The 16,680-nt window shown below is 47.8% G+C and overlaps 2 protein-coding genes across 3 annotated transcripts in view; one reads left to right on the top strand and one right to left on the bottom strand.

Moving 5' to 3' along the window:
* LOC120956700 (ATP-dependent RNA helicase glh-2) overlaps positions 1–16,680 on the top strand; it is a 376,118-nt gene that overhangs the window by 160,010 nt on the left and 199,428 nt on the right. The gene's annotated exons all lie outside the window — the stretch shown is intronic.
* On the bottom strand, positions 1,733–9,459 carry LOC120958628 (segmentation polarity homeobox protein engrailed). Its single transcript, XM_040381566.2, has 3 exons — positions 7,439–9,459; positions 2,779–2,879; positions 1,733–2,606 (listed from the first exon to the last, which is right to left on the bottom strand). Exons 1-3 carry the CDS (start codon positions 8,877–8,879, stop codon positions 2,358–2,360), a joined length of 1,791 nt encoding a protein of 596 aa, XP_040237500.2. The 5' UTR covers positions 8,880–9,459; the 3' UTR covers positions 1,733–2,357.

Raw genomic sequence — 16,680 nt, 5'->3', positions numbered from 1 at the left:
GCATTTGTTTGCTAACGACCTTACACAGACTGTTGAGCGATCGTGATCATCATCATCACCTACCTTTCCCTTTCTAGTCGACCGTTTCCATCTCCAAAATCTGCTTATGCTAATTATACCCTCGACCCTCGAGTGATCTTATTAATTACAAAATGGTGGACACTCGATCGTTCGCTGCAGGCAAAACAGTTTCATCCTTCAATTCGAGCACAATTCGAGGCGCAAATCGCCAACTCTACCCCCCTCAGGAATTTGCTACTGGCAATTCCATCCACAAAAAGAGGCGCTTCATTCGCTCGCACCCTTCGCGAAGCGTTCGTGCTGGAATGTTTTGTGTTGGTTAACCAAAAGCAAACACTACCACGGGTGCATTTCATAAGGCACTCTCGAAAAACAAACCGACCACCAAAACAGAAGCTACACGAGAGTGCTTTTCTCCATTTCACACACCTTTGGCAAGGTTTTTCCTCCCCTTCCGTACTCCCATCTTGACTTTGCAGAAAATCAACTGTATCGGTTCGGTTTTCTTTACATCTCAACAACTCACCCCAGCTGGTTTGGACGGCACACCGAGTGCACACCTTCACCGCCCCGAAATGCTATTGTCTCGAATTGTGAGGCTCTCGCCACACGGTTGAGCTCAACCGGCGTTGATTAATTGACTGCCCGCTGCTTACGAAATGGGGGTGCACTTGGAATATTATATTCAAATTTTCTTCGTTCTCCTCTTCCCTTTCCCCACCGCGTTCGGTGGATGTTTTCAATCGCCACTGGCTTTGCTACTGGAATTTACAGCATTTCGGGAGGGAGCCCCTCCGGATCGGTAAACGGTAGCATTTAGTGGCCGGATTGGGCAACAACAGTGAGCACAGCGTTCGGCACTTACTTCTTCACAGGAGTTTCGAGGCTTGTGGAGCATTTCGAGAGGCTGTGAACGAGAGAAAGGTAACAGCACGAGGAAGGGAAAACATGATTAGCCAATGCCAATAAAACAGAAGTTTGGATCGATAGCGAGAAAAAGCCCAGCCAATCTGCATAGCGAAGTGAAGTCGTTTGGAGTGTAAAAAACCAGCAACAGCGTTTCTTGTGTGATATAATACCGGATTGGTTCATCAATAGCAAATAAAAGCATAAACTCTTGACTGTTTTCGGTTTGAATATTAGATTTTCATACTTTAATTTACTGCTTCATTCGCGATATCACATGAGAGTGTGCAAAAGTGTGTATGTGTGTGAGTGTGTATGTATTTGTGTTTCTATATTGTAGCTGTCCATGTTTTCTGTTCACTTACGCACTATTACCGTGGTGGTTTTTAGTTGTTGTACAATATACGCGTTGTTTTCATAATAAATTTACAATACATACGTAACTGCTTAACTTGCTTGTTTGCCATGGACGCTAAATGGCGCACTCTAAACGCGCCGGCCTAAACACACTCAGCAAAACAACTCTCTTCATACTTGCTAGGAGGGCTCTCTCTCTCTCTCTCTCTCTCTCTCTCTCTCTCTCTCTCTCTCTCTTTATGTATATATATTCTTTCATATGGGTAGGATATAATTAGAGATAATATAATACTTGCATTTGCTTAATGATCTACGCTTCCTATTTTCTTTTCCTACCCGAGAGAACGATTGATAATTGCAACTTTTACACAGAACTCTTTAATGCTGGTGCTCGAAACACTCTAGTGAGAAACATTTTTAAAGATGCCTTAACTTTGCTTTGCCTTATGCTTTTGATGATTGAAACCATTTTGAGGCATTTTAACGATCTTTTTATGTTTTGCAATAACTTCTGTTTTCTACTCTAAATAGGAAAGGAAACCCACAACTGGTTAGGTTTGTCGTTTGCTGCGTCGTCTTTGCTCTTAACACTGCTAAAAACTTGCTCTCTTTTTATATTTACAAACTCACTGTACAGTTCACTAAACAATATAGGACGCTACTTGAAAAGAATTTCCAAAGCAGAGAAGAGCGCGAGAGAGCTGTCGGAAAATGGAGGGATAATAATTTACAAACATCTGTAACCCTTATCAATTTAAAGTAGGTATCCTTGTCGCGTTGTATTAGCCACTTTATAGTATTGCTTTGATTCTTGCTGTCCTCGTCGCCTTCCGGACGTCTCACCACCATACCACACCTTGTTGCTTGTTGATCCTTTTCTTACGCGCTCTCTCGCTCTCTCTCTGTCTCTTAGTATTGCACCAGCGAACCAACTAAGCCATCGCTCTTCTTTAGGGACGTCCGCTACTTGTACCCTGTTAGAAGGTGGGTGAAAGTTGGGGATAGGATGGTTGTCAAGCATGTGTGTGTGTGTATCTGCGATCCGTCCGAATGCGTTTCCGTTTTATTTTTTTTTACGGGATCTGTCCGTTCATGCGCATCTCGAGCTCTTCCTCCTCCTTCGTGAGCGGCACGGTCGAGTGATTGTACAGACCTTGGGCCATCAGCTGGAGGGCGAGCGGGTTCTTCTCCGACGAGCTCTTCTTGATCTTGGCCCGCTTGTTCTGGAACCAGATCTTGATTTGCGCCTCGTTCAGCCCCAGCTCGGCACTGAGCGTTTGCCGCCGCTTTTCCGTCAGATAGCGATTTTCGTTGAACTCATTCTGCAGAGACCGAGGGAGAGAGAGAGAGAAGAGGCACAAACAAATGGCAAACGATTAGAACAGATGGTAATAGGCAAATAGTACATCGAAGAAAGAGCGCTGGGCAAAGCGTGTTGTGCAATGGGAGGTAAAACAACGAGGAAAGAGCGAGACGGGAAAAACGAAACCTTACCTTCAGTCTTTGCAGTTGCGCATTGGAAAAGGCTGTCCGTGGGCGCTTCTCCTCACTGTCGCCCTTTTCCTTCGGTTGCTTCGTGCGTCTGTAGCGAGGACCTGTAGCGGGAGTAAGAGAGAGAGAGAGAGAAAAGCAGAAAATTAATAAAAATGTCACTGGCTTTAACGACTGCAAAATTGCTAGGCAAGAAAATGCCCCGAGAGATGCCACAAGGGGGAGGGATGGCGAGAGATACTCGACCGTTGGTGAATAAATAATCATTACTGTCGCTCTTATCTAATTCAATTAACCGTCGGATGAGATAAATCGAGCCAGTGTGGTGTGTACAGTTTGCCGAGGATGTATAGGTAGGTGAAAGCAAATGATCGTACTGTTTATTGCACCGAGGGGATCGAGAATTTGGCCCTTCCGCCCTTCCCCATGCTGGCAGCGGTTTGTTTGTTTTGCATTAGCACTGTTTTCTCGCTGGCTGGCACAAAAATGGCCGTCGTAAAGACATGGAGGGGAACGGGAACGAAAGCTCCCATAAGATTAAGACCCCAAGCAGCGGACCGATGGAGCACCGTTTGCAAGAGGAATGTGTTTATTTCACTTTGAGACCATTTTTACGATTACTCCCCGAATGGTGGCTCGAATTTCCTTCACCCCTTGGTTCATAAATTTTACACGAACGCTTTCGCTATTTTCTCCTGACGCTGCGCTGGTGCGCTGCGTTGCCCCCATTGCTTCATTTAAATTAGTTGAAATAAATAATCGCACTAATTAATGAGGCCGGCCCGGGATAGCCCGAGCGTCCGCGTGGGTCAGTTGCCGGCGCTTTTCTCTCGACGCCCGATGTAGTCCCGCGCGTAATCCCGAGCGTACGCAATAGAAGGTTAATTAATATATTAATTCGATAATTAATTCGAGCCACTTCTTGGGCCCTGTTGTTTCCCTTTCCAACGTTCTCTCCGCTACGCGAGCTCGTCGTCCTTTCGTCTCTTGCGCTCTTGCGGGATGAATATTAATGTCTCCGTTGGTATTTTTTTTTTCGGGAGCTGCCAAGTGAGCCTCACCGCGGGAACTGAGGCACTACAACTCACTCACTATGACAGTGGGCCGATCTGACGGTTCGATGGTTTATCATAATTTGACATTTTAATAGAGCCTTATACAGCGAAAGGGGTTAGCTCGGGGCGGCGGGAGCAAAGCAGGGACGGCTGACTGACTGGAATTGACGAATAAATCGTCACAAATGGAATGGAATAAAATTTTGATGAACGCTAACGGATGACGCATTCCCATAAACAAAGAAACTTAATCGCCTTACTGGGTGCGTTCCTTCGCGAGCTTTTGGGAAGGTGAGTTTTGTTGAGACCGCACACAACAAGATGCCACAAATTAGGGATACCGTTTAGCACCCGTTTGGGGCCCTGTTGTTGAATGTTTAAAATAGAGGAAATTCATTTTTAAAGGAAACACATACTGGCAAGGTGCCGGTGAGGAATCTCTGCTTAAGCGCATTTCGCCTAATGAAACACAGTTTCGAAAAAAGTTTGCATTTGTAAGCAACATTCCTAAAAATAAACGAAACAGTAACGTGTACCCATTTGTTCACACCGACAGAGGGGGCCACCGAACGCAGCACAGCTACAACAAACACACAAACCTTCATCAGTTGCGGCCCGAAATTAAACGAAAACGACCGGCACGCACGCTTTCCCACTTAACGCCGATCGATAAATGACACGGGCGACGAAAGCGGACAATTTTTCGGGGGCGCAAACTGTGTCTGTGTGTGGTGTAATACTCTGGAAGTCGCGATAAATGGATGAAAAATGAAACCCCATTAAAAGCTAGTAAAAAATGTACCGAACTAGAAATTCCCGCCCGCCGCTCCGTCCGTCTAATAATCGAACGATAATCGAAAATGTACATCGAAAACGGGAACACTGCGAAGGGAATGGAATAGAACGAACGAAATAGAAACCTATCAGAGCTCCCCCCCGAAAAAGGGAACGCAGCAGGGCGACGACTGACAGATGAGCTGTCGACAGAACTCAGCTTCCTTCAGCAGTGGCTGCGATAGTGGGCTTCCCTTCGAAAAGGGGTGCGTGTGCAGGCGGATGGGGGTTGTTGTTGCCCGATTGGAAATTAATTTGTTCAAACGACGTGTTTGACAAGTGAGTGTGCTACTGTTACACCCGATCGATCGATTGGAAACATTTATGTGATTTCTCTGTGTGCATGAGGGTGTGGATCATTTTTTTCTCTCTAAAACCCCCCATTTCTCAAGCACTGAGAATTGTGAGAACCTCCAAAGAGAATTAGTTTCTATTAAACCGCCTTTACGATCTCACTTTATAGTTTTAATAGTTTGATCGTTTGCCCCGCTAGAAATGCCGTGTTCGTGTTTTCATAACTCGCCAACAAACAGGGAAAAAGTTTTATTACATTCTAGCCTCTTTTGCTGCAAACGCAAACGTTACGAAACGTTAACCATTCCGGGGTCGGGTGCGGAGCGCACCAGAAACTTTTTCTAATTGCTTCTAATAAATTGAAATATCAGCCAGCTTTATTGGCTTAAAGGTTGCTTGCGGGTTCGGTGGGAGCTTGTGTGTTGAATTCTCCACCGAAATGGAACATAAAAAAGCTCCGCCTGCACCTAGAAGTTTTACTTCCAGCACAGCCAATGCTCTTTGCGCTCTTTGCGAGGAGCAGCACCCATAAAAGTTCGTCCCTGAGCGTTGTAGTAGCTAAACCCCGGTCGATAGTAAATTAATTAACTTCCATGCCATCCTTTCTTGCCAGCAGGTTAGGCCAACGTGGCAAATGAAGCAATTCCCGTGCAACTTCGTGCTTGGTGAATTTATCGAGCAGCGCACCTCCGCTTTTTTCGACTCAATTAATCGTCCATCGAACAACGCGCGGGGTTAAAGGGGCGCTGGAAGGAGTGCAACAACAGTAGCGATGGCTATCGTAAAACTGTGCAATTGCACATACACACTTCACTGCGCTTTGAGCTAGCAAACAGGCAAAACGCAAACAACGCACGGAGAGTAAAAGAGAGTAAGTTAAAAATGGACGCGATTGCAATCATCATCATTATTCGCTCCCGGTCGGGGCGGTGGGATCGCGCGCAAGACGGAGACGACTTTTTTCTTGGCGCGGTAATTCATTTATTATTTCTTAATGCACTGCTCCAGTGCTGCGTTTTCCACTGGGAGATGCACAGAAAAGGATCAAACAGGGAGCTGTATATAAATCCTTTTTATGTGTTTTTTGCTCCCCTACTAGTGGTGTAGTGGGACGGACTGTGAGTAAATTAAACGATCTATCTTGATTTTGCAGCGATCATTAAGCTCTCGGGCAAAGTTGTGTTTCTCTTTTTGTTTGCGTCCAGCAACGCGCCCAGACCGTAAGGAGACGCACCGGACAGACAGACGCTGCGCAAAATGGTTGCCAGCGCAACCAGGGTCGATGAAGCGCTCAAAAGCGTGTACATTGAACGCATCTTGCGCGCAAAAGCTGCTTGCGTATGTTGCCGTTTGCTAATGGAGCGCTAAATCGTCCAACGGGCTTATCGAAGCGGCCAATCCCACACCCACCGAAGGCACCAAATTGAGCGGCAAAATGCAAATATAACACATGGCAAAGAAAAAAAACCAGCTACAATCGAAAATAGATACACCAAGCAGTCCAAGCGGAAGTCTTCATGATCAAGAGCCGTTTCGCCCGGAGGGTGTGAAACGTGATTGAGCGTTCGGTTTCGGTGTATTTCCGCGGGCGTCAATCGAGCGTCGAGGTAGGACCATAAATTATCGAAAATTCCACCGCCCGTGCGTCCGAGTGCTAATGAGGCCCGGTGCCAGTGCCAGCGGCTGTCCGAACCGGAGCACTATCGAGCTCACGCAGGCGATAACAGAAATATGAGGGTTATGAATAAATTATCACATCACCACGCGTGTGTGGAAAATCCATGCGAGGCCTTTGCGCTGTCGCCGCTGTCTATTATCATTCGGGCGGGAAAGGGGCCCGCAGCATTCAGCTGCACCGCGGCTGAAGGACCCTCGAGTGATTAAAATCCTATAAATATTGCACGATTCAAGTGGATGGATATTGTGTTACAGCGGCTAACAATCGTTCCTGATAGTGTGTGTGTTTTTATTGCTCGTTTTAGTGCTGCAGGAGGCATATTGATTCAATTAGCAATGAGAGCGAGTGTCTGTGTGTATGATAATAGGAATCGATTGAAGTAGAACTATTTCAATGACCTTTTTTCTACCACTTCTTCGATGCCTAACGGACAGTAGAAATGTCACAATTGTACGGTAAATGGACACAACTATTCATCACTCACAAGCTCTGTTTTGCGGTTTTTGCTTCCTCCATTGACTTTAATGATTATAGGTCTTGTCCTAGTTGGGGCCCTCTAACAGCCAAACAGTGTGACATGTTGACTTGTTGTGTTGAGAAGCGATGGAGAACGTACTAATTAGTTTCCTCACTTTGACAGAAACATGCGGAAAAAGGGACTGCCTTTCCTGATTATTGATTTCTCCCCAGCAGTAGTTGACATCGTTCCACCAACACAGCGAGTGGCATGTAATCAAATCGTTACACCTGGCCAGTTACAAGACATAACTTCCCCCCAAACAACAATAAGCTAGAAACTTACCAGAACTTGGACGATCGCTGTACCGCGTGCAGTACACCCAGGCCGGCCACAGATTGCTGCCATTTTCGCTTCCATCCTTGGTGCTGCTCGTTTCCGACTTCGCATCGTCCGACGACTCCATGCCAGCGTCCTGCGACGAGGAACCATTGGTTTCCGAGCTCGGCGCTGGTTTCGGGATGGGCTTTGGCGTTGGTTTGGCAGTGGCCGGAGCACCGGAACCACCATTCGACGCCCCATTCGCTGCACTGCCCGATCCGTTCAAGCTGCCCGTACCGGCCACATGCTGTCCGATCTGTGACACCGTCTTGCACAAACTGCCCAGCGGTGGCATGTTGTGGGGTGTCGCGGAAGCGGCCGCCGCAGCAGCCGTGGCCGCCGCAGCCAGTGCCGCCTTCGTTTGCGATTCGATCAGCTTCGCCTGGAACTTGCGGTGGCTGTTGATGATCTCTTCGTGGAGTTTGGGGTAGCTGGCGGCTGCACTGAATCCATTCAGCAGCGCGGCTCGATGGTCCAGGGCGCTCGCTTTGCGGCTATAGTCGTACACACTGCCCGTGGGACTGCTGGTAGTGGCCGGCGTGGTCATGGCGGAGGAGGCGGACGAGGGCGAAGCGATGTCACCGTACGTGGCGGGACTCGGGGCGGACGTTGAATCCTGCGTCGAGCAATCGCTGTCCGTGTGGTACGGATGGAGGGGCAGAGGGGTGGCCGAGCTGCTTCCATTGCTGCTGCAAAGGCGCGGACTCTTGCTGATGTCGTACGGCCGGAACAGGCTGTCCCTTCGCTCCAGAGTCGCTCGCTGAGGCTGGGGCACAATCGGCTGTGGATGCGATGGCGACGGCTGGTAGTAATGGTGAAGGCCGGTGTGGTACGCTGGATGGAGCAGGGCCGGATGATGCGCGGGGTGGAGCACGTGCTGTGGGTAGGGCAGGAGCACCGCGGGATGGATCGGTCCGGGGCTGATCGGTTCGCGGATGGCAGGAGGTTGCGGATGGGGCTGCTGCTGCTGTTCGGCCGTTGCCTTGCCAAACCGATCGCTCAGGATGTTGGTGATGGAAAAGGATATGCTGGCGGGCGGGGAGGTCTGCGGGGAGGGCTGCTGCTGCGGATGATGCTGATGATGGGGATGATGGGGTAGCTGGTGGTGGTGGGGATGCTGGTGGTGGTGAGGTGGCTGCGCTGGCATCGGTCCATCGCTGCCGAGCGGTTCCTGCTTGATGTGCAGCGGAGAGATCGGTACCACTAGCGACATCTCGTCGCGGGTAGGCGAACTAGTCGCGCTAGCGCCAGAGGTGCTGGTGGTGGTGGTGGAGGTGGTGCAGGCGGGCACAGGACTTGCCGTTGCCATCGTAACTGTGGTCGTGCTCGTCGGGCTCTGGCTACTGTGGTGATGATGCGGTGGACTAGGAGCACTCTGGGGACTGCAGCGATCTTCTAGGGCCATGTTCTTGTCTCACTATCTCCGGTCAAGTAATCACACCTCAAGTAATCACACAAACACCAAAATGTTTCAAAAATAATCACTGTCACTGGGTGCGTCTACTTAAGCACAACGTCACACTATCAACTAACTGTTCTAACTGCATTCAAACAACACTGCTTCAAACGCTCACTTCAATCTTCAACATCTGCACAAACGCGGCACTTGTGCCTGAGCGCGACTTCAATCACTGCACCACAACACACTGCTTCGACGCGTGCCTTTTGGGTCTGTGTTGTCGTCTCACACACGTCTTCACACACGTCTTCGTCTGCTGCGAACAAATATACCCGAAACCGGACCGCACTCGACCGACGCACGAGATAAATTGTGATGTGACAATGTCTGAAAATGAAATGAAATGAAATGTCAAACGCACCCTGACTGACAGTCTCAATCTCGCAGACTCCCTGCCAGCGGCACCCGCTCCGCTGTTCCCATCCCTTCCAGCAACAACACTGCTGCTGTGTGTGTTTCTCACTCTCTCCTTCGCCAGTCAATCATCCCTTCCCTTACGCAAAGGGGTAGCATTTTTTGTTGTGTTAGTCTGCGGAAAGCCACACGAAAGAGAACACGCTAGCGGATGGAGCGGGAGACAGAAAAGGAAGAAACAGCAAACACTGCTTGCGATTGTAGTGGTACGGCAGGTAAGGAAAATGGGCGTGTTTTCTCCACCGTACGTTTGTGTGCGTGAAAAAGTCAATTTGCAGGGGAAAATGCTTGTGCTGATGCGAGAGTGTGTGCGTGCGCTCGCGGTACAACTCTATTACCGATCCCAAAACCCGCTCCGCTTTGGTGTGCTCCGTCTCGTTCTCGTGTGCCTCTGCTCGCTCCTGGACCGGGACCACACACGTCGAAAAGGGGGTGCGTTTTCATTCCCTGCGCCAACAACCCCAATGGCGTTCGCTTCCCGTTTTCTCGGTGCGGGGAAGGCTGGGGATGGTTGCAAAGGGGAAAACAGGCTTCCCAGCGTCAATGCGTTCCGTGGCTGCGGGTTGCTGCGAGAATCGAGATGTTATTTTTTCAATTGTATAATTTTCGAAATTAACCCCTCACATGTGACTGCACACACGTGTTTCTCTCGCCGCACACATGCACATCTCCCGGACGGGTGGCATATCCGCTTTTGTTTCGTTGCTTTTTTTTTGGACTCTGTTGCTGTCCGCGTCCTGATGCGGTTTTGACGGACTTTTTCCTTCTTCTTTTTTGTTGTAAAGCCATTTTACTCTAGTTGATTTTGTGAAGTGAATTTTAGATGTTTTTGTTTGCGTTTGGGATGATATGGTTGCGTCTAGGACGGTGCTGCCTGCGTATCCTTGAGGTGCTTGTTGTTAGGTTGATGGCATACGGGCGAACCTTGATGCAGGAGTCTATTTTCAACTCAGACAAACTGATGACACGAAGGCACGAAGGGTTTTGCACCGCCGTATTGTTTGTTCTGGCGTGGTTTTGTTTGAAATCGCAACACATTGCTGTCAGCGGCTCGTTGTTGGGACGGAGTTTGGTTTAAAAATATCCATCCATACATATACTACAGATGGCCCATCGCTTTGTGTTGAAACAATATGGTGGATTTTCTTTATTTTTTATTACATCTGTCGCATAAAAACGGTATGAACAAACAGAAACAGCAATCAAATGTAGTCCTTTTATGTTTATGCATCAATATGTTTGTGAAGTATGTTTAATGTATAGAATAAATAAATTTAAATTATATTTTAAATGCATAAAAGACTTTCACCATGCTCTAAATCGTCACTATTGTTGAAACAACAGTCAAAAGGATTTCCAAATGGTACATCAAACGGTACTTAGTACATTTCACACACAACATTTTTCCCACTTCAAGCTTCTAAACACAATTCAACCAAACCGACCTGCAATCGGTACAAATCCCACGCATTCCTTCTCACGCGCAATGGCAGGCCATACCGGCATCGCTCCGAATCCGTGGTGGAAATTCATTACATCCCATGTGTCCATGTCCATCACACCGTCGCAAACACACAAACACACCGCAACACCTTTTGCAAGACACCCTGAGGTGTGTGTGTGTATCATTATTACACTTTTTTCTAATTAATTCGTTCACTGCAAGCGGCCACCGACACCATTCACCAGTCTGTGTGGTCGCGCTGTGGGGTCTGGGCGATTGTTTTATGCCCGCGATAATTGCACCCGGGGCCGGACGGAAAAATTGCTCCAAAAATTCAAGCTAGGCTGCCTGCCGGCCCGGCCCGGCAACATATAGAGTGAAGGCATTCCACCGCTGCTGCCTCCCGCCCGCTGGTCTCATATCCGGTGGATTATTGCGAAAGGAAAGCTCCACCACCTTTCCTCTCATTCAGCACACGCTCCTTGCACCGATGGAATGTTCCCGCTGTTGGTGGTGTTGGCCAAGAAAGCGAACGGTCCTCCATCCCCATCCACGGGGTTCCTCTAATACTGTAATTTAGCGCGCAAGAAAAGCGCTCCAAAAAACGACGGGTGGCTCCACACAGCTGCTGCTGCTACTGCTACAGTGTGAACGGAAATCGGTAAAACAATAACCGTAAATAAATAAACAATTAAACCTAATTGCGGCCAATCATGATGGCGGTACGCTGGACTCTTCAATTAACACCGGGGAACGGGGAAAATTAAGTTCAGCTCTTTCTATCCATTTCGTTGTTGTTTTGTTCATTGGTATGCTTCGATCGGTAGGCCCTGGGCCCCCAGTTCAAGTTGTGCCTTCATTTACTGACTCTCTAATTCATCCGCAGCAGCAGCAGTAGTAAGAGAATGCTAAGCTTGTGCATCCTCGCAACAAAGCCTCTAAGCTGCGGCCATTGCTTTCCAACCCCTTTTTTGCGCAAATGAAGGAGGATTGAATTTTCCTTTTGCTTTTCTCCAGTGTTTTTCGTCTTCCACCTTCAACCCAGTAGCTTCAATGGCTGCGTAATACGTCAGTGCAGTCTAGCAAATCGGGCGTCCGGTGAGGAGAGCGCGAGTTCTTTTTTCGGTAGGTGTGTGTTTGTGTGTGTCGGTTTCGGAATTTCAATAGAAAATTACCAACCAAAACCACCGAAACCCCTGAATGTGTAATTTAAACTCTCTTTACCCACCCAGCGCACCACCATCCTCCCCAAACCGAAGGCTTTTGGCGGTGCGTAATTGCAGCTCAATGAATGCGAATGGACTACAATTAACCCGATTAGAATTCGATTCGTTGTGCGCCATCATCGTAATGCTTCCATTTTCCCTAAATGAGCCCCCAAAATTGGACACTCCCAGCGAATGAGAACGGAAGCGGGGAGAAAAGCGGTCGGTTTTGTTGGATGGAAAATTACACCCCGATCGGTCATGATTTGGTTCGGCGGCGGTGTGGTGCCCTGCAACCGTAACCGACCGAGGTCCATTCCGTGATTTCAGACCCCCCCTCCCCGGCTTCTGTGTTTTGAGAGCAATTACTGTGTGTACCGGGGCTGTGTGTACTTGCTCGAAAAGGGGAATTAAAAAGCAATAAGGTTGATTTTCGTCTAATTTTGCTTGTGTTGTTTTCGGCATTGAGCAAATTGGTTTGAAAATGAGCTCTGATCTCTCTGCTGTTCTCTTTTTTTTTGCTGCCAACTGACCAGCAATCATACAATAATGTGTTTTTGATACTTTTGAAGGGAATTGGGGCTAAGCTGGAGACCGAAGAAAAAATGTGTTCAATATTCACATGATGATTCAATTCACACCCCATTCTTCAACATTCCTTTCAAGGAGAAGGACGGAGGCAAATCATCTCTCACTCAGCCAATCAAGTCTCAATTAGGATGCGATCGAGGAATGGCGGGCTTGTTAGAGGAGTTATTTTTAACTCACAACACAATCACATAACCAACATTTGTTGCCACGCTCGAATAGAATACTTTTATCACAGTGATGCTACATTTCGAGCCAAACAAATCAATTTGGAGTCCGAAGTCTGCAACGATTCGTTTCTCAATCATGCGCTGATTGTACTCGTACGTGAATGTTCAGCTACAGGAGCTCCAATCAATTGAAAGTTCGATTTTCGATCCCCAAAAATAGATCGAGTGTGTTAATAGATTGATCGTTTAACACATTCCCGTTTAACATAGCAAGTGATACTGCTCTCGGGGAGCTTGGAACAAGTAGTCAAACAAGCAATCGTGTCTGAAAATCTACCAAAACCTTGAAATAAATTTGTGCCACGCGTAAGCCATTTCCACTCCAATGCGCTCTCCCTCAACCTGCTTCATTCAACTAACGAGACCTTCGCCTAAATCTCCATCCCGGAACCTTGATCGGGTAGAACACTCGAGGACACGGTGTGTTCGTTGAGCTGAGCTGTCGCACGACTCCCATTAAATAGCGTCAAGTGTGGCCGGCAAATGAAGGTGTTCCGAGCCCTGGTCCAAGTAGGAGCGTAAACACTCTTCCCCCGCCAGGAGAAGAAACCTCGCCTGTTTGTTTGCATATTAGTTACTCCCTGTGGACTAACGCACATTCCCGCGCTAGCCCGAAAACCGGTGGCCCCTAATGATGGCCATTTCCCTTCGGTCCCACAAACAAGGCCAAGCGCAAGTTGGTCCCAGCAAGGACGGTTTCAAAGCTAACACATAGAAACATGAGAGAGAGAGAGAGTGAGCTTATCCCCGAGGGGAAAAGAAGGAAAAAGAAACACAAAAAGGCAGGATTTGTCTAGGAAGGCTGAAGGATGTCTAGGACAGGGATGAAGCAAGCAAGCAAGCAATCCGGTCCACGGGATGTCTCATGTCATTTTGTTCCCAAAGTTGTCACCGGAGCGCTACCGTTCGGAGGGTTTGAGCTTGGTGAGGACATGTTCCAGGAACGATGGCTGCTTTGGTACTTCGATTTTTTTCCTGAGCCAACAGATCAGCTGGAGATCAATGAATGGCCTTCGGAGATTGATCGGAGGATTGACGGTGTGTGTGTGTGTGAGAAGGATTTGTTCAAGGATCGCGTCGAAGCGGCGTGTGCCAACGATTTGCGGGAAGGTCGATCGGAGGTCTTGCCGGAGGACTTCCGAGGACAAGTTGACAGGTCTTTGATGAGCTTACTGTTGATGAGAAGGACTTAAAAAACAAGGTTTGAGAACACGAGACTCCGAACTCATGTTAAGAAAGCAAAGTAAAGAAAATTCAATGAACATTGGAAAGAAATAATAAATTATGAAGAAATCTTCACGCAAATCATATTTCTCGCAACATTCCGTAACGCAGAACAATTTCAACCCGTCCATTGGGGCATCGACTTATACTTTCCTGCCCACAGTTTGTACCAAACAATCAACCATCGCAACCAGTAACGACGCTCACGCTTCTCGCTGTGTAAATAATGATTAAATTATTTCTTTATCAACTTTCGCAAAAGCTACTCCACACACACACACACACACACACACACACACACACACACAGTGTAGACGAAACACGGTCTTTATCGCAATCGGACCGGAATGGTTGGAATTATCTCGCGAGCCAGCCTGCCAGCCCCGGTGTGCAAGCAAGGGCGAGCTCGCGCACATTCTCAAGCTATTTCAGCTCCGTGTGCGTGCTGAAATCGATGGCTTTGTTTCATCTAGTAAGCTGCGGTATAAAATAATGGCTTTTCGATAAGGACGAACTTCACACAACCAGAGAAAGAGCGCGTGGGGCGTGATGGGGTTTTTCTTCCTCCTGCGAGTTTTTTCGCCCTGTCTTACAGTGTGTTTTGTTCGCCTGCTTTCATCCACTGGAGCGGAACGCGATCGCCGCAAAGTGATCAGCAGCGGCAAGAGAACAAAAGCAGACCCATCGCACACACACACACACACTCCGGGCGAAGCATGGCCTGCTGCTGCTGTCTGCCCACAAATCATGCCACCGATTGGTAACGGATTTATCGGCCTCGATTAATCGATGAAGTCTCGTGCACACAGCTCACATCAAGGCGATCGCCACGCTACGCCACGCAACAGCAAGCCATGCGGCTGGCGGCACTTTACACGTGTAAAACCTGCGCTTACCACGGTGCTGCGCATAGCCGTGGAGCGGCGAAAATGAGTGAATTCAATTTACGAGACAACGATCGAACCGTCGATCGTCGTCGGCATTGCTGGGGCAGTTTCCGGGCACTTCTTTTTCTACCCTTCTACACTTCTACAGGCAGACAAAGAATGCAATCTCGGGCGAAACAATCGACATTTTCTCCCTGCGGGAGAGACTGGGCGGAAGAAACAAAAGGGATGACAGGGGAGGATGCGAATGTTTGCGATGATCGCGGTTCGCTTAAGTGAATTAACGGTGCGACTGTGAAAGGATTCCTCGCAGCAGCCATCTCCTCTCCAGACTAACCTTGAACTGTGTTGAACGAGAGCATTATGGTTGTGCCGGGCTTGTTAGTCGGTGGTTGATTGAATTGTTTTATCCTTCAAATTAATTTCCACGTACAACCACGGCACCATTAGCATGATGATACGTCAGCATGAGGAGGTAGGATGTGTGTGTGTGTGTGTGCAGCGATACAAACGGTAACCTTTAAACCGGTTTTGTTATTCGTATTTTTTTCCCTGGTTCGTCTGCTCTCTTGGGACTAATTTCACGATCAATGCCAAAAACGAAACCACAGCAGCGCGTCATTTTCATCTTGATGAAATAATTAAAACATTCACCTCAAAACTGGATGTCGAGAAACGTGAAAGACGGCGGAAAAAAACACACACACGCAAACGACAAAACACAAGAAACAAATTTAGACCCGCTTGATCGCGCGCTGACTGACTGACGATCGCTTGACGTGTGTGGAAGTGGGATTAAACAAAAGAGCAGATGGAGCAACAAAAAGACAAGGGGGAAAAAGAGCAAACCAACCCCATTCAGCTCCCCCGGCATCCAAACATCCCAAGATGGCACACGAATATTTGGGCTGCTCGATTGTTCGGTTTGCAAAGCGATGGGAAATTAATTCATCAAATCGTATCGGCCTTTTCCATTAGCCGTTTGCATGCAGAGGGAAGCATATCGATGGGCGATGAGATCGGGAGGGAGATGGGGAAAACACGAACACGATCGTGTGTGAGTGTTTTTTTTAATACACACACACAATCTTTTGGCTATTTTTTTGTTGTTTATCTCAGGTAAGGATTAACGTCAAACTGATCGATTCGATTCGAGATACAACAAGAGATGGAGATTAAGAAGATCGATTTACGCCTGCGGAAAGATCGTTTTTGTGTGAGAAATCGATGTTATAAGAAGCGTTCTATTGCATAATGATTGTACACATCTTTTTATGACCGGCTTTTAATTGCTAACGCTCGTTTCAATCAAAAACCTCTTCTCCGTATGGCATATACAACGTTGTAAAGTTTTCCACTCACACAATGTCGGAAACCCGAAAATCGGAAACATAAATTTAAATTAATGTGTCACATTTATTCTTATGCAAATGCCAAGCGTGTCTGTGCTGTGTGTTACGAGCCACAGAGCTACGGGTACGAGTTTAATGAATTTGTTCACTGGCTGGCGCTCGAGAAAATAGAGGGCAAAATAATAAATTTCGAAACTGTAATCCCTCTATAGTGAGCGGTTCTTCTCACCGCCGTGAGAAGAAAGGCGGAGCTTGTGGCTCATGACGGGTTCGATCTGAAATGGAGTAAAAGAAGGCAACGATGGAAACAGGCCACTGTCTACTGCAGGGCGTGGCTTTGTCGGCATATACAGAGAGAATGCACAGGAAAAAAACATGACGGTGTTCTTCTTGCTTTTCTCCT

This window comes from Anopheles coluzzii, chromosome 3, assembly GCF_943734685.1.
Source record: "Anopheles coluzzii chromosome 3, AcolN3, whole genome shotgun sequence".
NCBI lineage: Eukaryota > Metazoa > Arthropoda > Insecta > Diptera > Culicidae > Anopheles > Anopheles coluzzii.
Note: the sequence above shows the minus strand (reverse complement) of the source record. Positions and strands in the feature narration are given on the sequence as shown.

Excerpts from the sequence above, each read along its gene's own strand:
- LOC120958628 (XM_040381566.2), bottom strand. The coding sequence starts at position 8,879 with ATGGCCCTAGAAGATCGCTGCAGTCCCCAGAGTGCTCCTAGTCCACCG. Across the intron at positions 2,880-7,438 it reads CAGCGATCGTCCAAGTTCTG|GTCCTCGCTACAGACGCACG; the intron begins GTAAGTTTCTAG and ends CTCCCGCTACAG. Across the intron at positions 2,607-2,778 it reads CGCAACTGCAAAGACTGAAG|AATGAGTTCAACGAAAATCG; the intron begins GTAAGGTTTCGT and ends CGGTCTCTGCAG.